Below are 24,837 nucleotides of genomic sequence, written 5' to 3' on the forward strand. Positions count from 1 at the left end.
TGAACTGATACTATTTTACTTTGCACGAATACATAATGTTGCCGAATAAATGTAACAGTCATGAGGCAAAGAAGATTTTGGAGCTTAATCCACGATATCGCTCTGAGGGTTGGCGGTTACATGTAGTAGATTTTAACCCTATATATTCACTTCTAAACACGAAATAACTAACGAAAACGTGCTTAACATGTCGCGTTTATCCTGGTTTGAATCCGCTATCGGGTAATATTCACGCGTTGAAACCACTGTGCTATATCGGCTAACTGGTATTGTCTATTATGTGATGTAAAACATAGCTGTGCTTTAAATATAACGGCTGAATTTATTCATATTAGTTCCTATCAATTATATATGGTATTTCTGGACTCATTTTATAGTTTAGTTTTTTGTATTTATTTATTTTATGGGACAGGTCGGTGGACCTACCTAGATCTACTATAGGCCATCAGATGGTAAGTGGTCACCGATGACCATATACATTGGCGACGTATATTGTACAGATGTTATGTATGGCTGCATCACCCTACAAACCGGATCGCAACAATATTAATTCTAAGCTATCGCTGCAGCTGCTGCTGCTGCTGCTGCTGCTGCTGGGTAGACGGGCTTGTACAAAGCCCCACCATCATTTTATTCTTAGACGGTAGAAATAGAGTTACATCGGTACGTTTAATTACAATCATGCGTACTATTATTATCCTTTTTTCACTCTTTGTCTTTAAAAAAAGATATTTATATATCTTTTTTGTTCTATCTATTTATTTATCATCCAACATGTAATTTTATCTATGTATAGATAGACATCTATCGTTACATAAACTTTAACCAATCTCTCTATGAAATCTCACCTATTACTTGCGTATAGTTAAATGAGCAAAAGTTTAATAAGTTTCGCCGAAAACTCCGTGAGTTCACAGAGGTAACGTTAAATTGCGGTTCATATTTAATAATAATCATTATACTTGATATGGGATAAGAAACAAGCAAGGAAATTAATTTTAGTTTTGAGTCAAATTAACTTGTTGTCGTTTGATAATCATAGCTATTAATAATCTTCTATATATATATATATATATTAATCACTATATCTCAGAAACAATAACACCTACAAACTTGAAATTTGGCATGTAGGTTACCTATAGAGGGTAGACATCGGCTAAGGATTCACGAAACTCCAGCCCTAAGGGGGTAAAACGGGGATTGGACGTATAGTCTTAAAGTTGTTTGCTGTATATAGGTAACGTAGTAAAACTTTTTCCGAATCGCGCTGCATCATGTTATAAAAAAATTTCTTTGTGTTGTTTTTTTCAGTTAGGAAAGACAATAAAAACGTCTTCTCAATCTAAACTAATATTATGAAGTGGTAAAATTTGTTTGTTTGCTTCATTTTTCCGGAGTACAAAAAAGGGTATAAATTATTTTTATATCATACTAGCTGAACCTGCAGCTTTACCCGCGCGGAATTTATAAAACACAAACTTTCTACCCCCGTAAGGGGGTAACCCCTTAGGGGTTGGGTTTCCCTAAAATCCGTCCTTACGGATGTCTACATCCTATAAGGAATCTATGTATCTATCATCTTTTTAAGTTTGTAGGTGTTGTACTTTCTAAGGTTTCATCATTAATCTGTGAGAGGTAGATTATTTTCTTTATGAATTCATTGCGATTTGAAGCTGGGCGAGTCGCTTGATATTAATGTAGCTTAGTAATATATGTCCCAGTTTGAGCAGAAGTCTTTTAACCTTTTACTCAAGTGACTTTTTAGTAATCGTTTTTCTTGCGTCAGTGGGAAGTAAGCACCAAAGTCTCAACATAAAACTTAGAAAGGAAAAATACTTTTTAGATGTTCGGGTGCCACTGGATCGCATATTGGATAAAATTATGGAGTCTGCTTACATGGAGCCACTAAAAATCAAATTGGTACAAGGAAATATGGTATTATTTTCGTAGACCGAAAACAAATCGTATACGAGAATTAAGCAACCGAAAAATTAAGCACAATCAAGAATAAATCAAACTACGTAATAGGATAACGAAATACATTTCATAAACTTCAAACTAGTTGGACTTGACTCAACTAGACTAGTTCGAAGGAAACATTATAATTGTGTCGTTGATATGGATTGTAAGCTGTACCTGACAAAGTAGTTTTGGGCCTATAATTGGGTATCAATATCCAAAGCAGTGCGTTATTTATAATCGTAATTGATGCTGCTTCGATTTCCAGTATATATTTTTATTTCAGTAACAAGTCACAGTTCAAAATCAAAATCGAAATATATTATGTCCAAGAAGGCGTTTACAAGTATTTTTAAATCGTCATTTTCAGAATTGTATTAAACGTAAAGCAACAGAATGTAAATTCTATCTAGAAGAAACGGCAAGAAACTCGGTACAGTTAACTTTTCAAATGTTTGAAATACAAAGTTATGTTAGTTATATACAATTAAATTTATATGATATATGCTGTCTGAAAGTCAAAAGTATTAACTCCAATCTTTTTATCATATTAAATATAATCTTGTGTTGAATAACTTGTGTTATTTATTAATGTTTTATCAAATTATTTGTATTTATTAATCGACGAAGTTCATAGCTGTCCCATTACGAGCAGAGACTTCCATAAATCTTAAGGTTTAGAGGTTATGGGGTGAAGTTTACTCTTGACTAACCATGTTCTGACGTAGCATTCGTTTGGGTTCCGCATATCCCACAGCGTCAGAGGCGTGCGATTAAGAATTGTTGGTAAATTTTGGTCATTTATATTATATTCATTTTCTAATAATATTAATAATACTACATTAAAGGTATATTTTATATAATATGTTTTCTTAAATATTGCCAATTTTGATATTTTGACGATCGGGTTGGTTTATGATAACCAACCCGAGGGAGTATGATAGCCGGCATAACGGGGGAGTTGGAGATAAGACCATGCTCATCCCCTCTGATCTGAAAAACGACTGAAGCACTGTGTAAAAGGCCATCTTGGCCGGGTGTAAAATTCCACATAACTAGATTACACCAGCTCCCTGTTGTATTTGGAAGAATTCCAGTGTGCCACAGAAAACAGCTTTATACAGTAACCTTGGTATTATTTACCAAAATATAAAAAAGTTGAAGCCGATTATGATAGCCGTGAATTCATTATATAAACCAGAATTAATACATTGGTTTTAATAATATAATATGATCCAATTGTGTATGGTATTCATTCAATTATTACCGAGTATTTTATTATTTAAAAGTGAAAATATTTAATATTAAAGGTAAATTATTATTGAGGCAATCGTTCAGAAATATTAAAATTAATTAATAAAAGTTATAGCAGGTTTATGTTGTTGTGCTACTAATTAAGATACCTAATTTAAGTAATTTATATTAGAGAGATAGGGTCGGGTGGACTGATTCATTAATGAACAAATTCCCTCAAGCCTTTGTTATTCGAGTGGGTTCTTATTTAGCACTTATGATATGTCATGTTCACGGCTGACAACGGTTCGAAATATGGATTCTACCAAAAAGATTAGACGAGAAACTCTTTCTTAAAATAAATATATGTCAAATTAATATTATTTAATTAGTATATTTCGTAAACTTACTTTACTTCCTGCTTTTATTGACCTGCGAGGAAGTCGTGATAATAGGAAGTCATAAAGTCACTAGTTCCCCGGGATCGGGGACACTAGTGTACATTAATGACCCCGTCTCATATCAGGGAAACAGTGTTATGAGCCGCACCCGCCGCGGAATATCAATGTGAGTCCTAATTTAAAGTGGCGACCGAATTGCGCCAGTGTGTTAGCCGCCATTTTAAATTTAAGGGAGAATTAATTTTTGATATTTCTCGACTATATTCAACTTTTAGGTAAAAAGGGTAAGTAACCTCAAAAATGTTTTTTATCGTGGGGTCGATATTTGTCGAATTAAGATGATAACAATGGAAAGGTATAACTATCCAATTATCTAGTTTTTTTTAAATTAATATCAGGGCATAAATGTACTTGAATAAAGTATAGAATTATAATTTTTATTTTTAGTGCCAGTATAAGAAAATATTTAGTTAGTTAGTGTTTTTAAGTAAAGGAATTGTATGATAAATGAAAAACTCAAGATTACTAGGCATAATCTTTAAAGGTTCAAAAGATTTTATACTTATAATATCATTTTCATATATTCCGAAAACTTGTCATAGTTCGGATAAAATTAATTATTGAAATTTTAATGAGAACATCAAACTTATATATTTTTACTTCGTTTAACTTATAACGATGTCTATGTATCTTACCAGTTTCAAATGTAAACTTCGTGATGAGATGCCAATTAGAACTTTTAAGATTGTCTAACCTAGATTAAAAATCTAGGATAATTAGGGAAAATTAACCATATTAAGCCGAGATGGCCCAGTGGTTAGAACGCGTGCATCTTAACCGATGATTTCGGGTTCAAACCCAGGCAGGCACCACTGAATTTTCATGCGCTTAATTTGTGTTTATAATTCATCTCGTGCTCGGCGGTGAAGGAAAACATCGTGAGGAAACCTGCATGTGTCTAATTTCAACGAAATTCTGCCACATGTGTATTCCACCAACCCGCATTGGAGCAGCGTGGTGGAATATGCTCCATACCTTCTCCTCAACGGGAGAGGAGGCCTTAGCCCAGCAGTGGGAAATTTACAGGCTGATTATGTTTATGTAACCATATAAAACACGTGCAAACGTTAGTACAAATAGCCGCATCAAAACATTAACGAATTCGAGATTGTATCTCCACTTGTAAGTTGTAATTAAATTTTTTAGCATTAGCATTAGCTTATGTAATTAAATTCCTATAACAATTGACTGTAGCTTTTTACAAATATAATTGTTGGAAATTCATATTAACCTGTTAATTAATAAATTTTAATAATAAATAAACTTGCGAACCTCTCGACGAAAGATAAAACTGTAAAGCATAAACAAAGCAATTAGAGGACGAGTATTATGAAACTTTTATTGGAATTCCCAAAAAGTAATTGCTATAGACAACTGTAAATAACTTTGTTGGGGGTCTATTATATTATTCATGGAATAAATATATTTATATTTTTATACAAATAACAATACGTATTAAAATATAATGTAACGTATAACTTTAGTTATATTTTTCATTAACTTATCACAGTTTGAAAACTAAAATTATGAATTATTAATTATTATTTTGAATTATTAAATTTATGGTAGGCTATTTTACAAGCTCGTCTGGGTAGGTACCACTGATCACATACTCAACCGTCACACAGTACCTTTGTATTGTATTGTGGCGATGGTGAACATCAGGTGGCATACACATTTCTCATACAATTTTTATTTTTAGGGATATACATAAATATTTCACAATAATCACCACAGCTCATAGGACATTATAGGACATATACATTTCAACTATTTCTTATATAATCAATGCGCCACCAACCTTGTGAGATGTGTGCCTCGTACCTGTTGTTACACTGACTCACTCACCTTTGAAACCGGAACACAACAGTACTATTACAGCTTACAATACAATAAAATTATATTGAATCAACACGAATTCTTTAAACTCCTACGAAATCATTAGATATGTTTTGATATAATTTGTTATTAGTATGTCCACAGTCGATTGTTAAACATATGTAATTAATTAAACATAAAAATAATAATTATTTAATTATCTTGTAAGCTGTGTATTGTTTGTTGAACAATAAACAGGTCATTGAGCTTAAGCTTCGTAATCTAAGTTAGGTTTAATCCTGCTGCGTATTAGCGAATCAGCATACTGAATTTCTTAAAATATTTCTTTGTTTAAAATTATACAATAATATATTCAAATGATATTTTCTTATATATTTATTTGTTAGTGGTTCGAATGATTTCGTTTTTGAATAGTGATTATTAATGTTTGAAAAGACTAACAACCAGCATATAATAATACTGCCAGCTTAGCTGGGCATCAAATAAAAAAGGGGGTATTCAACAAATTTACAGTCTACACGCATCTTAGGGTGTTTCCGCGTCGTATGGTCATGGTATTATATCAATACATTCAGCAGTTTTCACGTGATTGACGAACAAATAAAATAAAAAAGATACCTTTATTAATATTATAAAGAAATATCGCGAATATTGTGAGTAAATTCTGGAACTACAGAACCTAATTTAAAAAAAAAATCACCAGTTCAAAGGTACATTATATTTTATACTCTCTGAAATAAATTGATAAAATATATTTGTCCTTTACAAGTTCAATTCATAATATAGTTTATATGTATATGTGCAAGCCCTTCTGGGTAGGTGCCATCATATTATATTCCACCGTCAAGCAGCAATACTTATTATGTATATCCGGGTAAGCCAGTCAATGTGACTAGAGGACATAGCATTTTAGTTCCCAAGATGGGAGGCGCAATGTCCATGTAAAGAATGGTTAAATTTTCTTACAGTTCCAATATAACTTGGTAGTGGTTACCATTTACTCTTCGTCTACCTAATGTATATAAATAAAATATATTTACATACTTCTTATTTAGGTGCTTACTTTCTTAATTTGGGCCGACTGTACAAAAAAGGATTTTTAAAACTGCTTCTGATAGACCATCCAATTGTTAAATTATTGCTGTTGTAAATACTTACTACTTGCCTACGCGATACGTCTCATTTTGCTTTAACTTAATCAAAATTGAATCATTTCATTCGGTGTATATAAATATGAATTGTTAAAAGTGCAATTTTGCTCCTATTGTTTAATATTTGTTTCATATACTTACGTCTATTGTGTCCACTTTTCAATTTGCGTATTGTTTTTACAAATATTAATTTTTTTTTAGATTATATGTCAATAGATATATATATATATATTTGTATGTTATAGGGGGCAAATGAGCAGGAGGCTCACCTGATGGAAAGTGATTACCACCGCCCATGGACATCTGTAACAGCGGCGGGTGCGTTGCCGGCCTTTAAGGAATGAGTACGCTCTTTTATTGAAGGTTCCCAAGTCATAGCGGTTCGGAAAAACCGGATATAAATTGTAAGACAAGGAAAGAGCTTGATAGTCGACAATTCGAACGGCTCTAATTTGAATGCGGTCAAATGAATGAAGCTGGTACTGGTTAAGACAACAAGAGAACAGGTCCTTGTGGGGTCAATTTGGCTTTACCTTCCGATTGGCCTCGGAACTGAACGACGTTCGAAATGTCGATGACAAGTATTCCAATGATGGCTGTGGCAAGGGTTCTCAAATGAGTAGATATGACAAATATGGCCTGTCTTAACAATCAAAGTGTTAACTTGAGTCTTATTAGGGTTAATTTAGATCATGTTGAGTTAGCCCCAGTCTGACTTTACTTTACAAAGAGTCGATTTCAGACGCAAGTTTAGTTCCGGTTCTCGTTGACGTTTTCCCGAGAAATATTAGCGCGGCTGCTTTATAATCATCCCACGTAATAGTGATTTTAATATATATTTTTTAATTTTGATTTTTATATACTCATAATCCTCGTTATAAATAATTCTCTGTTTAAATGTAATATATATATATATATATATGTATATTTTATATTTTGTGATGCTGGTAATTTTGTTAAATACTTAATGAAACTTTTACATGTTGAAAGTTGCTTAAACCATTTTTATTTCTCAAATGTTTAGAGGTATTGGAGGATGATAGTTTTCATTGGTTATTTGATCTGGTTTGTTGTACGGGTATTATAAGAACTTCAATTTGTTAGATTAAAAACTGTTTTGAGAGGCTTTACAAGGTTTAAGGTATATCGTATAGGAGCAATATGTGGTAAATTACTACTTCTAACTATTCTGTTTTAAAGTTTTTCATTGATATTTTTTTGTTAGAAAATATCGATAATGTTCATTCAATACCGGGTCCTCAAAATTTGCAGCCGAATAAAATAGAGAATTTTATTTTCGCTGGGGAAATCTTTGAATATTACCCTCGATCCTTTAGGGAGGTATCGCGTTATGTTGTACTTTTACCCAGTAAAACCTTTGTGATCGCAAAACATCAGTGACTATTGGATTTTCACCAAGATAAAAGAGGTTTAAAATAATTTAAGTGTAGAATTACCAAAAATTAGTAATTATTCTTTTCCTTACGAAATTAGTTTAATTGTGTCTTAAAAATATATAGTATGGTGGGATGTGGTATTCGTCTCAAACGAGAAAGAATTGAAAATATTCAATTTTAAACTATTATAATTATTAAATAGTTAATTATTGACTCTTCACTTTACAAAGAAACCATTGAAGCACAGACCAATCAGTACAACGTCTGAGAATCGTTGTAATAATAAAGTTAGTACTATGACTTTGTATTTTAAAAGAGACTTCTCCGTACCAGATAATTGATCAAACCCGATTAATTATATCAGATTTTTTATGTATATATAAATATTCGTCGTTGAACTGTATTAAAGGATAAATAAATCTTAATGTGATATTATTAATTAAAAAATCTGAGTTTGTCAATAACGTAAAGACTATAATATATATATTTTTTCATATTAGTTTCTTAGTTATCACTTAAGGTGCTTGGTGTTTTTTTTAGGCAAGTGAATCAAATAACTTATAACCCAGGACCTTTGGATCTGCGGCCTTATAGCTGCTAAATTAATGATGATATCGTCAAATTTATGTGATGTGATCAACAATGATACCCACCTATTTAAAATTATTATTCATTAAAAAAAAAATATTACCTACCCTTAATTTGTCGTTTATGAAGTGGTGGTTTTGCACGACGAACTGTATAGTGCTGTAGGCGGTCCATAGGCTGCCGTTCGTGCCACCAGATACTTTGTGCCATACATGCTTCGAGTGAGCCTAAAAAATAAAACTCCTTTAAAAACGGATACGAGTTGTGATGCTAATGTGGTCGAGGTAAGAAGAGGAACGAGTTGTTTCGGTAGTTTGATCTAGATGAAATTACATTATTTGTAAATATTTCAAGTTCATAATTTTAAATATTGTTTTCAATGTAGTAGGAATCTAAATGAGAAGATTTCTAAAATATATTTCTTTATAATATAAGTAGATTGACGACAAATGACTCCACTGATATTTATTATTAATTTATTGGTTGTCACCACCACCACAAGACAGATATGCCTGTAAGAATTATCAATTATTTATTGTATATTGTTTATATGTGGAGGACATACAGTTATCATGAAGTAAATAATTAAAATATTTAAAAGATGTAAAAACAATCAAGTCTCAACATATTATCACAAAACAAACAGAAATAGACGTCGGATAAAATGATCCATCTAATTACGCAACTTTAAGAATATTGTATAAAGCGTTAAAAATATATTAAAGTAAAAGATATTCAGAAAAAAGATAAAAACTCAGGAACATAAAAACACTAAAGTTACATAAAATCATTTCTTACATCGCCAATGTGCCACCAACCTTGGGTATTAAGATTTTAGTCCCTTGTGCGTGGTGTATATTACTAAATATTGCTTTTGGCGAAAGAAGATTGTGTGGTACCTACCCAGACGTTATTGCACAAAGTACTACCAAGTGAAATAGTGGTGCTCAAGAAAATCGACCACGTTTGTGCGATATTAGAATAACATCTAAAGGACTTAAAATTAAGTTGGATCCGTTAATCATAGCCCAAAAGCTAACAAAGCGCATCGAGGACCTGAAGAAAAATGTCGCACATATAGGGGGATCCGACGACGATGACGATATTCGAAAAGTTCCAACACTAAACAAACCTTATCAAATTATCATAAAAAGGTTTTACACTGGCAAACAGTTGCCTCCACCTCCTAGCGACCGCGAACGATCATAACAGGCATAATTAAATTTTGGCAAATAAGTCTGATAACATCGTGATGGGCCAAGAACTGTCGAGGGTTTTTTTAAACATCATAATTCCAATTCAAAGTTATACTGGAATAACACAAATATGGCAGTGTAAGAAAGATTTTCTGTGTTATGATAATGATCAATTAATATTTCCCATTCATCTGCTCAATCGCAATTGTACAAAAATGAAAAGGTACGAGATATTCTTGTGGAAGAATAAATGCAGTAGAAATATATTTTAAAGTTTACGAAAGAAATAAACCGTTTATTCTACTTGGGAGTGCAAACGGCTGTCCCAGATTTATCATTAACTTCTTTAAAGGGTCGAATGGAGATCATTATTTGTCCTGCATGAAAACCAATAAATGATGTATCTGCATTTTTATGATCTATATTTTTTATTTTGTGATTTAATTTATTAATTGGCTAAGAAGTATTTTATTATAGAAGTACATTGTTGTAATAATGGAATCCATTATAATTACTTCAGGCCGCTCGGTTAGCTCATGAGTTGAAAACACAAAATCGTGGTAAAACCAACCAGTTAATTTGAGACCTCTTTTAACATAATAGATGAGGCAGCCGCACTGTAAATACGTTTACTAGTAACCTATTTTAAACATTTTAATTCTCTTTTTAATTAGTTGATCCATGAATAAAACTTATAAGCGTCGTAGACTATTTTTCACTAGTTGTGCCCCTAGGTTTCAGAAGCGTATCATACATGAAATATTAAGTAGGTAATACATTTTTAAAAGTTTGGTTTGATGACATAATATGTTTTTTCGGCCGTACAATAATTCCACCAGAAATTCCTGGTCAGAAATTTAATCGAGCATTATCAGAAAATATATACACATTTGGTAGGCTTGATAATGTTTATTTTTGAATAAAAAAACAATTCTTAGATATTATTCGGTCAGCAGAATTATACCGTATGTATGTTGGAATGAAAATAAATTTGTTAGGTTCCATATTTTTTTATGAACAAAGTTAAACACAATCCTTACCCGCTGATTGCTTAATTAAATTTAATTTTAGGGCTGCCCGATATTACTTGCTGATTAATTAAATTATTTTTTCCGTTTACTAGAAGCAGCTCAATTTACCTAATTTTCTTACTGGAACTGTAATCGAATACGATTAAATTAGCTGATCGTTTAAATGAATATTTCATTAAAGAGAAAGAAGACGATATGTGGCAAATATATTAGAGGAAATGCTTTCGGTATGCGGCAAGTGTCAAACTGACCGTAACTCGTAGGTCCAATTGCACTGCGTACTTCACTAAGTCGATTCGCAGCTACGGTATGAGTTACATAAAATTGTAAAAATACCGATTTAACGCATTGATATCCTTAATATATTATTGTATAGTGATGCGTAGTGGTATGAATCGATTTATAATTATTTCCGTATTTCTAATATAAATTTCTCAAAGTCGTTAGTTAATACCTGTAATTTTTAAAATAATAATTTATGACAAATTTAAGAATCTATACGTTTCACTTAATGAGTATTTATAATTTTATTTGATGTTTTATTATATAATATGATTTAAATTTAAAATGTATTTTTTTAATCAAGGAGAAAAACAAATAACATCGATAGCATTTTAAATAATTTTGATAAAAAGCTGCTTCTTTTCCCTAGCTGCTATCCGTTGTGTCTATGTGCGATGAATGACCGTGGTCTACAAGAGAAAGCTTCCTCAAATTTATGTGTGTGTTCTAGACGAGAATATAGTTGTGTTATTTTTTATGTGTGTGTTCAGATTTGTGAATGCGTGACGTCCTTATACATTTGTCTTTGTTGTAGACATGTAGGCGGGAAAAGAGATACGACTCTTGGATTCTAACTAATACGTAATATTACACATTTCTCAGATTAGGATATATGCCAAAAAATTTAACTGGACGTAAAAAAAAAGTTGTTCTGCACTGTAAACAACATTGCTCCATAAAGGAAGAAGAAGACCACCTAGAAACAACGATTTTTTACAGTTTAAGGGTCCTGAATAGGGGGCAACACGAATACATTTCAAATACATTTTCTTAGCATGCGACAAAGAAGATCCTGTGTTTACTCTCTACCAGCTTGCATGCAAAGGAATCGATGAGAAATGAGCTTCTTAGTTATTATTAAAACATAATTACAAAAAATCTTTTTAACATACTAAAAAGTGAAAATTAATCTTTATCACACACGTTTAAAAGTTTCAGTTTAAGCTACTTATTAATTGTTAATTACATCGAAAATCATACTAAAATAATGTCGATATCATCCTTATACGCAAAGAGAAATTTTCAATTCCCTTCAAGGATTTATATAAAAATATTGAAATCAATTTTGTATGAGAAATAAGTTGTCGAACTTTTCATCTTTAATCATGTTAAACGTATTCACGGTTTTATATAACCCTAATGATCTGAGGTACAGACAAATAATTGATACTCAAGCGTATTGATATATACATACATATAATATAATATATACTTACATATAAATTATACATGTATATGTGCATAGATAAGTATAGGTATACGTTTTGATATAAGTAATTATATTTAAAAAACATATTTGTAACATTATTGTATATAAACTTAAATATAATTTTCGAATGTCTGTCTTGTCTGCATGTCAATTACGTTTCTCCATATTTAATCCAGTTATATTCTCTCGCAAAAACGCGTTTGTGTGAGAGTGTGGGGTGAGAGTGTGTGGGAATTCATATTGAATATATATTTAGGTTTAAATTAGTTTTATAATAATGAAATAGTTGTTAACCTACTCTTTCATCGTTGATGAAAAATGATATGTTAGCTGGTGGCAGCGAGTTGCGACTGATGCATTCAACCTTTAGTTTCATACCCGGCTTGTAATAATTTTTAAGTCCATTCAACTCGGGATAATCTTGGGGTAAATCTGTAAACAAAATTAGTATTAAGCTTAGATATGTTTTGTTTCCATCACTTTTATTATTACGTCTAGAATTTCATGTGACATTCGGTTAATTAAAATGATACACGCAACAAACTCAGTTTTTGTAGACCTTGTTTCGATATGTATGCGTTGACTACCCGATAAAAAATATTATATGTAATAAAGTGATATAAACTACTTATTTTTAAAATAAAAACTCACGTTATTTAAGCATTTGCAAGCGGTGAAAGTTTAAAATATGCTTTGCGTCAAAAGGTCTCATATTTTTTTGCCTATTTGTTGACTATGTGCAAATAATTCCTTAAATAATCACTTCGTGTAGTTATATCGTTCGATATGGAGTCGCTTAAAATGCGTCAGTATTTGAACTGTTTGAGTAACAAAATAAAAAATGAAAATTTTCGTTATATCTAATCATATTGACATTGAACTGAGCTATTTTTTTTAGAGTAAACTAATAAATTAACCGTAAACTAAAAGTGAAATACAATTTAATTGTTGTATTTTATTATCGATAGATTTCCTTTAAAAACGAGTTTAGTTAAAATATTTATTATCTATAAGAAATTAATTAGTTCGTTAATAAATACGAACGTCTAGAACATATTTTTCTATTTATTTGGAATATAATTAGGGGTCTACATTCTCTGTTAGCCCCAGGGTCTTCAGACCTGTATATCCTGCCATGTAATTACAAGATATCGCATAAAACGCGTATTAATATATATATTCAATAATTAATCTTGCGAACAGGCTTTTTCCAATAGTGTAACTGCGGTTAGACAGAATGATTAGAAATAATAATACGCGAAATAAAACTGATCGACTCTTCAGTAGATCTCCAATTGGAACGATTGAAAATTTAGTATAGTACTCTTTTCACGACGAGGACACTATTGAGATTTTTTTTCGAAAATTTTAAACATTAAGGGGAAAATGGAAGGTGTAACTTTGTATGCTTTTTAAATTATAAAATCAATCAAGATCTCACTCTGAATTTATTATTTGTTATGTCCTAATAATCATCTTATATGTAAATATTAATATCATAATCGTTTTCATTATGATAGCTATAATAATGTAAAAGGTATATGGAACGCGCTGAACAATATAGTGAAGCAACAAAAGCGAATACAATTTCTGCCTTTTGTTTTAAAACGTAAGAATTTAGGTATAAGTGGGCATGTTACTTGATCCCTCGTCATATAATAACTATATAGTCTATTGAAATGTTACATTTAACCTTGCGTTTTATGTCGTTTTTATGCGTTGCGAATTATGTCTTTACAAATTTTCTGTAAGATCAGTAGTTACAGAGATATAGTGACAAAGGCGTTTGCACCTCTTTTTTCTAAGATGACAGCCGCGGGACAAAGCTTGCAACCCCACAAATTTACGGTTAAGCTTTTACTGATCCCCCAACATCCCCTAAATAAAATTGCGTCCTTTGAAAAACGCAAGGTGTCTAAAAAATGTAACATTTCAATGGACTAATACATACGGCTCGCTCTGTTATAAGAAATATAAAGTGTTAGTTTCATATACAAAATCGTTCTAAATTTAAATAAAACTTAACAATCATAACTCGTACACAGACAAAAAAGTTTTCAAGCAATACAAGCATTTATAATAGCAGCAACTATTACTGAACTTGTTGGAAATGCATTTTTTTTCTAATATAGCAAACCGCTTACCAACCACGTACAACATTCCTTGCATTTGAGATGTTATAAAAGAAGGTGCATCTGCTGACACTTCGCAAGTGTATCGTCCATTTGCTGTATTCGTTACGGCCTTTATTGTAACCTTCTCCCAATCGCTAGCTTCACGCTGCACAAAAAAATCATAATTAATATCAATAGTATTATTATGGAGCTAAGTATCGAATTTGGTTGATATTATAGGTGAATTTGGTATATATATATATATTTAATTATTTGTCTTTTTTAATAACGCAGACAAGCGTATATGCAGTTACGACCATAGACACTAAAGCTAGTCTAAGATGTTAGGTTTTTTTTAATTACACGGACTCACTCAACCTTTAATCCGGAAAACAGTTATACAATGAAATGATTGTCGGTAGAGTAACGGATTAATAAGTTGTACCTATACGGACAAAAATGCTTGATACAAAATAATAAATATCTAATACCTCGTCCAATATATATTGGCTCTGTAAGGGATAGTTCATATTTATTACAGCAACAGTGCGTTACTAATTTTGAGAACAAAGATGTCTGTAACACTGCCTCACCTACCCACACACACACACACACACGCACACACACACACACAGAGACACAACATTACTACACAACAACATTAAGTATTACTACTTGGTGCTATACTTTGTGACAATGTATGATGGTGGTACCTGACCAGACGCGCTGGCAACCAAGTTCAACAATCAAGAACAATGATATACTTTCGTTAAATTTTAAATTGTTTTTGGAATCCTAAATATTTGTCCCGCCTCTAGCGTACCGAGCGTTAATTTTACGAAGGTTACGTTTTATAATACGGCAAATATAAATCCGCATTACGTTTAATTAAACTTGTAAGAGCTTACTTAAATAAAGTTGATTTGATTTTAATTTAATTAAAAGCCCAATAACATAATGTCATTTTATATATCATGAAGTTAGCACGATCTCTCCTCAAAATTAGCTTAAGATTACAATAAAGTAATTAAACAATTAAAATTACTCGTATCTTGGAGGCATCTGCAGTTACAAAAAAAGTTGATAGTTATAATATTTATATACATAATAATAATAAATAATAATTACTTAAATACACAACATAAGTTACAATACACAAGTTACAATATAAGAATCAGTACAATCAAGAATATTACATTTTATCTTTAACATATAGTTTTTGTTATAATTTGGATCTAAATTAATAAAGAAGTCTCGTGTCAGATAATTTACTTAAATAGTATTATTATAACAATAATAACGTAACGACTTTTCAAACAAGTCGAATTACATAAGTTCATACCTTCGCTCGTAATAGTCAAGTTTTATATTGTTTCTTCAATATCGTGACGTGTATGCTTTTATAAATATAAATATAATATTGGACAACATCACATACATTACTCTGATCCCAATGTAAGCAGCTAAAGCACTTGTGTTATGGAAAATCAGAAGTAACGACGGTACCACATACACCCAGACCCAAGACAACATAGAAAACTAATGAACTTTTTCTACATCGACTCGGCCGGGAACCGTACCTCGGAGCGGCGTACCCATGAAAACCGGTGTACACACAACTCGACCACGGATGTTTTGTTTTACTGCTGTTATTATTTTTCTAATTGATTAAAGAAGCAATGACGAAATGCTGCTAGCATTATTGCCACCATTACAAGCTTTCTTGATTTGTATAGTAACTATTTAAAATTTTTATTCTTATACAATTAAGGCCTTAATGTATACAATTCTTATGAACAAAAAAACCTTATAAAAAATAAAATAAAGAATCCGAACGAATCAAATAAAAAATATTCTTTCTCCTTTTTCATTTAAGAACTATAGAAGCGTTCGTTTTAAATTGGCTCCATAACCATATCGGCCTTGCACGTAGTCGCCTAATCGCGACACTTATATAGTAACCCTTCCAAGATCATGTGTCCTTTAAGAGACTTTCATATTTATTGTGGCCCTGATACTTACTGTTTATTTATTTTTAAAAACGGACCACTGGCTAATTTCGGCCACGCTGGACATTACCAAAGGAGAATAGCCACCTGTGTAGGATATAGTATGAAATACAAATATACGTGCAAACATAAGTGAACTCTCCATTCCCTCGAGTCTCATAATCCGATGATAAATCCGATACAATCAAAAAGAGTTTAAGCGCAAGATCGCTTTTAAATTTTAGACGGACTGCTTTTAAGATTTTTCCGACACAAAGATCTAAAATTTTGGGATACGGGAATTGTATCTAAAACCAAGGAATCTGGAAGTCAAAATATACTTTTATATCTATCTGGGGCTTCAGTCATAAAAGATACATTAATAAAAAAAAAATGGGTTTAAGATAAGATTTGGTAGCTTAAAACAGAAGAAGGTTGCTTACTCGTCAAATACTGGCATGCCCTTCAGATTAGACTTGGTTAACCGACTTAAATAATGCCCATTTAATTCTCTAGCTAAATATGATTTTGTCTTGTTTCCAACTGAAGATTTGATCTAAGCCATTCTTAGTAAAACTTTAAGTGAAGCATTTCACTTTCTTTCTCCAGTCTTATCCAATCAGCTCGTTCCTAATCTTTTAATCTCACCAAGACAGCTAAATATGTAAAATTGTTAACGAGGTGACGGAAAACTGGTTAAGGTTAGGTTAAGCCCTAACGATGATACCCCTAAGGAAGTTACTAAACAAAAACATTGGGATTCGGATCGTTATTGCGAGTCAACGGAGAAATGCTGCTGGCATTCTTGTCATCATTCCACGTGGTCATGATGTATACAGTAACTATGTTTAATGATATAAAAATGACGGTTATACGTTCGAATAAATTATTTGTATTGTATTTTAAATAACCAACATTTCAAAGTTATATTAATAATTCAATCTTACAATTATTGTTATAAAAAGGAGGTTATAATGTGAGCGTTAGAATTGATATAAGTATATTAGACTCTAATGAGTTTAATTATATTGTTAAGTCTGCTATAAAGTAAATTCAAATTATAAAAGGATTAACCAAAGGTTTGGATAACGTCCGTGGAGACACGCTTATAGGGAAAAAGGTCGGCTATTTTAATTCAATGACGTTACGACCGACGGCCCTACGTGAATAGAAAATATAAAAGCAGGAATTGTATTAGTTTATCAATACGCATATTATTTTATAAGTACATAAAAACGATTGAAATAAAAATTTTAACAATTGAAGTACTATCTCACTCACTGGCTCACTTAGAGAACATTTAACACTTACTTACTTAAAATACTGATAATAGGTTTGACGTATAAAGTATATACTAAGGACCGTTTTACGTTTAAGTACCCGTTAAATGTCACTGAGTACGACAGTAAGCCTAATAATGATTTCACGGTACGTAAAGTCGTGATTAGAAATGTGTCTTAATGTTGTGCTTGTGCTCAAATCACTGGGTACGGCTTTGTGCAAGTCTGTGTTAGTAGGTAACATCTCATCACTTATTCTACGGCCAAACAGTATTACTTAGAATTTTAAATATTTTAAATAACTTCCCTAAATAAGTAATACTGTAAAAATAACAAAGATTAAATAGCTAAGATAAGATATACTTAATTTTGAAATTAACAGATATGTACATATAATATAATATAATGGGCTTTACGCAGTATTTATTATCTACTGATTCGAATATCAAAAGACGTACGGTTTTACACTCTTTTTAAATCTAGTATTATTAAATAACAACAAATATATTATATTTACATAATGATTGATAGTTTGATTGAATCTTTTATCAAGCACCTCTGTAAACATTTGTATAGACATGTCGCTTTGTAAACAGAGATCGTGCTGTTTTATGAGTTGGCGGGTGATTGATTGTGCTGTTTTAATTATGTAAACAATACTTAGGCCACGATATTATCCTATTACTAATAGTCGTTCTAATGACTGCCTCGTAGGTCTAGTAGCAAGCTAATTACGTAGAGGCAAAAGTTCTAGGTTTAAACCATTTGCCAATATAATTATTGGGTTGTAATATCGAGAAATTCAGTAGTAGCCCGGTGAAAGTCAGCATTTATTGTACTCCTGTACCTGAACTCTCTGCAGTCATGTTGGATTTGCCGTCCCATTGGATTGTTAGAATAGAGAATGCCATTGTCTGTTGGCATTGCCACTTTGTGCAGTTGGCAAATATAATTAGTGCAAATTGGTCTAGAGGATTAAATAATTATTAATCAAACTTTAAGAAACAATGTTAAGAGCCGGTGCCGCTGCGGAATAAGCTGAAGCAAAAAAAAAAATCTAAATATTCGTGTCTTATGTCAAATTACTTTTTTGTCCCATTTGCTGTCGAAATACGTGGCCCTTGGAGTAATGATGCAAAAAGCTTCATCAAAAGTATACCACCTCGCCTTATTGCCTCCACTGGTGACAGGAGGGCTGGTTCGTTTTTTGCCCAGAGGATCGCAATTGCGATTCGACGGGGAAATGCTGCTAGCATTCTTGCCACCATTCCACGCGGTCAAGATTTAAACAGTAACTATTTTTAATTCATATTTGTATATATATATGTATTTAAGCACTTAATGTTATCAATTCTTATGTTAATAAATATATTACATCAAACGTTCCATTAACATTTCAAATGATGCATTTCATTTAAAAATAAATCGTTTCGATGATTAAATTTCTACTGTTGTTTGTTTTAATCCCTTTATATAGGTGATTATATTTATTCATTACACGTAAAAAGATTAACATACACGTAGATCCATTAGTTATTATTTTGACATCGATATGATTGCGTTATTAAATTAGATCATAAATTACATTTTTTTAATAATTATTTTAAAATAGCTTAAATTAAACCAACTGAATTTAATATTGAATTATAAATGCCTAAAATAAGAATATGGCGAGAGATTATAACGATTGTAAAATATTCTTTGATACCGTTTTATGTGATTTTCGTATTTGTGCTTGTAATTTGAGAGACGTCCTTTTTCGCTGATCTTTGGGGCAAATCAATCAAAAAATCACTGAGCGACTGCATTTGAGTTTTATTATTATTAGTTACTTTATGTACTGTACGTGATTTTATAGCTGATCGTTTATTTATTTAATAAGTAGAAGGACGTGCAAATATGGCGCCTAAGAAATGTTAATCATTCCCTACGTCGTTAACGCGCCACTATCTCTTGTGACTCTTGCTACACTGACTCACGTCACTCACTTATTAAAGTGAATATTGAATTTACTATTTGTCTAACAGATTACATTTTTGATTGTTTACAACAACTGATCACCTGTTTTTTATTCACTATACTATGTATATTTAAATATTCTATAATTTCCTTAAGCTTTCGCAATGTTGTCAAACACATAACTTATTAATCAGTATTACGTTGAACCACTAAGTTTGATGCAACGTGCTAGTCTACTTACGAATAAATATCGTTAATTGCTCTATTTGCTTGTAAATTATCTACGTGTGCTTTTGAATAATAAGTACATTGTTGAAAATATTAATAATATATTATGTATTGAACACTTACATCGACCTCTATTCCACGTATGGGAAATATTTTGAGCGGTGGAACATCTTTAGGCGAATACCGACAGAATTCTCGATCGCCTCGGTACCACTTCACTTGGTACAATTCTTCGTTCTCTAAGTCGTACATACACTTAATGACCGCTGTCTTTCCTCGCTCAACTGCTTCAGGTATAACCATGTACACGTTCCGAAGACACAACGTCCCTAAAACAAAGATAAAACATACTATTTTATAACATATCTTTTTTATTTATTTAATTTGTCAGATGAACTGTTAGTAATAATTAATTTCTGAGATCCATAATAATTGATGGTAGGGTTTGTGCAAGCCTACCTGGATAGGTACCAGTCACATATTCTACCGCCAAGTAGCAATAATTAGTGTTATTGTGTTCCGGTTTGATGGGTGAGTGAGCCAGTGTAACTACAGGCACGAGATAAAATATAATTATAAAAATATAAATATTGGACAACATCACATACATTACTCTGATTCTAATGTAAGTAGCTAAAGCACTTGTGTTATGGAAAATCAGAAGTAACGACGGTACCACAAACGCCCAGACCCGAGACAATATACAAAAGTAATGATTTTTTCTACATCGAATATCTTTTTGATGACCACGGAGGTCGTATGTAACATCTTAGCTCTCTAGGTTGGTCGCGCATTCGTGACGTAAGGTATGATTAATATTTCTTTTAGCACTAGTGTCAATGGGCAGTGGTGACTGCTTGCAATAAGCAGCTCATTTGCCCGCCTGCCAACCTATATTATAAAAAATCAATAAATTTAATAAATTAATTCGAAGTACAAGTATGGACCGTTTTTAAAGCTGTTTATAATAGCATTGATAATAAAACGGCCTTGCAGAGGCTTCGCGTTGGTGAACTTTACAATAAAGTCGAAGTATTTTTAATACGGTACGGTTTATTTTTAACTACAGACCCGCCCAGGCTTCGCACGGGTGCAATGATGATACTAAATATACCTACTACATAATGTCTTACAACGTTCACAGTTATTCAGTCGTTAGACGATACAAACCGCTATGTCCCTGTGTTTTAAATCTGTAATATCTTTGAAAATATTCATTTAAATTACATGTTGTAAATTAAATTGCATGCAAAGGGTCATATTGATCTATATTACTTTATAAAAAAGAACTTTATATAAAAATTACAGTAAGTTGAAATATCACTAGACGTATGTTTTTTTTTTTTTAAAAAGTTATGTTTTTGTATTTATCATAATGAACTGTATTCACTTGACTCATCGTATTTTTACCCTTTGAACGAATTAATATCTGCTTCCCTAGGAAAAAAAACAATTGATCTTCTTACATTCCCACGCGTCGAGGATCTGCTGATTAAGTTATCTGCAGTGGCGTGATTCAAGTGATGAAATGTGTTCAGTGAAATTGAGGACATTAAATTTTTGTAATTCTGTGTGAATTTAAATTGAGTAAAAATTTTATTTTAAAATGTCACTTTTGATTCTCACATCGAACAATTGTCACATATATATTTAAATAAATTATTGTAATTTTAGTAGGTATTAATAAAATAATTACAGTAATTTTATTTTTTGGAACCTACGCTGCCGACGTACGTAATTAACTAGTATACAAATTTTATCGCTCATGTATATGTTACTAAGAAAATTTATCATTATGCAGAGCGTGATAATTTAGTAACTAGCTACGAAGATTTAAAAGGCCAGTCATCCCAATGAAAAGCAAAACGTTAAATTTTGCTGTAGAATTTATATGCAATTATTTATACAAGTAAATATATTTTCAGAAGAAACTATTCCGTTCTCTATTTATTCGTGTATAAATAATAGAATTAGTATATAATTACATTAATTTTAAGTAAGTCGAAAATATCAACTTTCAGATAGTTTTTTTTTTATTATAATATATTATATATAATGCAAGGGTAACACAGGTCGTAAAATTTTAATACATAAACTGTAGTGAGCAACAGAACGTCATACAGTTATTTACCTCTAATTAATTTATCGAATCTTTTTCGGATTTATTATACGATACTGGGACTCCCCATTTTTGGTACCAGTGAAATAAAAGTGTAATATATTGTTAATGATTAAAATAATCATTAAACTCTTTTCATTCCATCCATTCCACAGGTGATGAGGGTTCATTTCGAGATGATTAAGGCTAAGCCTATGATGGTCCATCGCTGATACACCATCATAGTTGTATTAAGAAGAAAATATCCCCGAACACTTTACTTGCATTGTATTTCTCATTCACCAAATTTGCAAAATACGGAGCCTGTTTAACGGTTTAGGCTCTATAGTTTGTGTCGGGATTTTTTTTAAGCATTGGCACTGTTCGACTATACTGTCAGAATTGATCAAGACTTTTGCCAGATTCTGGACACAAGACATTAATAGCAATGTTCGAAACTCGATGGATATAAAACCATAAATTTTGATACATTTGATAAAATTATTTTGTCTGTAGCACATGTTTGAAATGATAAAGAGGGAGAATTCGCAAGCGGCTAACCATGATTCCATACGAAGTTTTTCTCATCAATCTGAACATACCCAACAATTTGATTGATGATATTTTTCAGTAATGATCAATCTTTGCAATTATTTACAAGGTGTAGGATGTAATCTCGCAACAGCATGTGATCAAGTCGATATTTACTTACTTATTACTTTATAAGTGAACTGAGAATGAAGCAAAGCAAATAAATATCTTTGCGTTCTTCACAGAGAGTGGGGCGCCAACAACATCCAAGCAACGTAGCTGTTGACACTCCCGAGGAATATAACAGGCGCGCTTCATTTATTCCGGTTACTGACCTTATTATTAGTCATAAAAATAACTAAAATCTATATAATTGCTGATGCCAAAGAAGTTTAGAGCCAGTACCCGTGACCTGCATAGCGCAGTCTAATTTTGCAGTCCTATTATCCGTGACGTTATAAATTTTGAATTGCAGTTTATAGTGGGAAGCGAAGTGATAAAAATTGGTTACTGCGCAATGGTCTACTAAACCACTACCACTAAAGCTCTGGACAAGTGTAACGTAGCAACGTCCCCTATTCACTACAGCGTACTTTTCCTCGTTGAGGAGACTGAAAAAATTTTTGGGAAGAGTAGAGAAAAGTCAAGATTAACTGGATTGACTTTGAAGAAAATTCATCGTAACGAACTCATTATCTACGTCGTTATTTATCTTTGAATTGAAATTGTATTTATGTACAATTTTTTTCTTAATTTATGCTTATTTTAATATAAAGTTGTTACTCGACACCCTTTAAAATTAATTTCTGTCTACGGCCATATAGACATTTATTATATATGATTAAAGAACTAAATAACAGATACACTCTGAACAACGGATGTTCCGTTGTTCAGCTGCGATGTATTTTTTTATTATTTTTTAATCTCTAGGTGGACTGGCAATTGAGCCTTAGGTTTATTGCCATCGCTCATAGAAATTGGCGCCCGAAATCGGCCAAGGCGACATCGTCAACGCGCTGGCTCACTTACCTTTTGTTAAGCGGAAGTAATTTTACTACTGTATAATACGTTGCCAACATATATAAAAACTAGCTGTTGCCCGCGGCTTTGCTCGCGTGGAAATTGATTATATTACAGAATAATTTAAAATATTACGTTAATTTAAGACCTCACTTGTGGTTCGACTTTCGTTATTTAGAGCTGTCCATACGAAAAACAGTCTTCTCTTATATCTACTCCGGCCATTTTAGAAATTTGACCATGTACTTTTTTAATTGTTATGGTGAAGCATACTTTAAGCGCGAACTGTAGTCTCTTGAAATTAAAGGGGTATTCTGATGGTATCAAAGATATTCATGGAATATACACTATTTCTCCTTTAGTACAGTGATAACTGTAACCTATGACATTACGATAGAGAACCCTTAATATTACTCTGGTGCCGTTGCATAATTTTTGAGGTTTTAAATTCCTCAGTAACATCATTGGCCCGCCAATCTCTTAACATAAAAAAATGACGGGCTTCAAGACTAACCTATATAAGAAATTTCAACCCCTATTTCAACCCTTAGTGGTAGAATATCCAGAAACGCTTAAACACATATCTACTCATTTCTCATCAGTAACCCAAAAATAAAGAATAATGCTTACACCTTCAAAAACGACTGACTTCCAGACTGACCTATATATGAAATTTCAGCCCCTATTTCAACCTTTAGGGGTAGAATATCCAGAAACATTTAAATACATATCTACTCATTTCTCATCACTAGCCTAAAAATAAAGAATAATGCTTATAACTTCAAAAATGACGGATTTCGAGACTAACCTACATAAGAAATGTCAACCCCTAAGGGTAGAATATGCAGAAATGCTTAAATACATATCTACTCATTTCTAATTAGTAGCCCAAAAATAAAGATTCATGTTTGTTTAAAAATTCTAAGTTTTTTATATGGCAAAGGATACAAAGGCCAGGTGGCTCACCAGATGGAAAGTGACTATAGTGAAGACGTATTTTGCGGTAATACGCTGAACCGAACGCTGTTCGATCAAATTGTAAGACTACAACAAAAGCAATCATGAATATTTATTAAGAGAAGATATATAGTTCATAGCCTGTTATGTTTCATTACGTCTTCAGCGGCGACATAGGCATGTTATTTCAGTCCTCATTAGAAATATCGCTTTCAAATGTGGCATCGTATATTGCGGTATTTGGTAATTGTATCGAATGACGTAACAACGCGCTGGCGCAAACTTTATGTAAGTGCTAACATGGAAACGCTTTTC

At 31.9% G+C, this 24,837-nt stretch overlaps 1 protein-coding gene across 1 annotated transcript in view; it reads right to left on the reverse strand.

The window, feature by feature from the left end:
* The window catches only part of LOC113401412 (uncharacterized), a 45,516-nt gene that overhangs the window by 2,774 nt on the left and 17,905 nt on the right, over positions 1 to 24,837 (reverse strand). Inside the window, exons 2-5 of the mRNA XM_064216083.1 lie at positions 20,040 to 20,245; positions 14,492 to 14,627; positions 12,646 to 12,779; positions 8,736 to 8,855 (exon numbers count right to left, since the gene is read on the reverse strand). Of these exons, the coding sequence (XP_064072153.1) occupies positions 8,736 to 8,855; positions 12,646 to 12,779; positions 14,492 to 14,627; positions 20,040 to 20,245 (596 nt within the window). The remainder of the gene's footprint in view (positions 1 to 8,735; positions 8,856 to 12,645; positions 12,780 to 14,491; positions 14,628 to 20,039; positions 20,246 to 24,837) is intronic.

The sequence above is a fragment of the Vanessa tameamea genome, chromosome 10 (assembly GCF_037043105.1).
Source record: "Vanessa tameamea isolate UH-Manoa-2023 chromosome 10, ilVanTame1 primary haplotype, whole genome shotgun sequence".
Lineage (NCBI taxonomy): Eukaryota > Metazoa > Arthropoda > Insecta > Lepidoptera > Nymphalidae > Vanessa > Vanessa tameamea.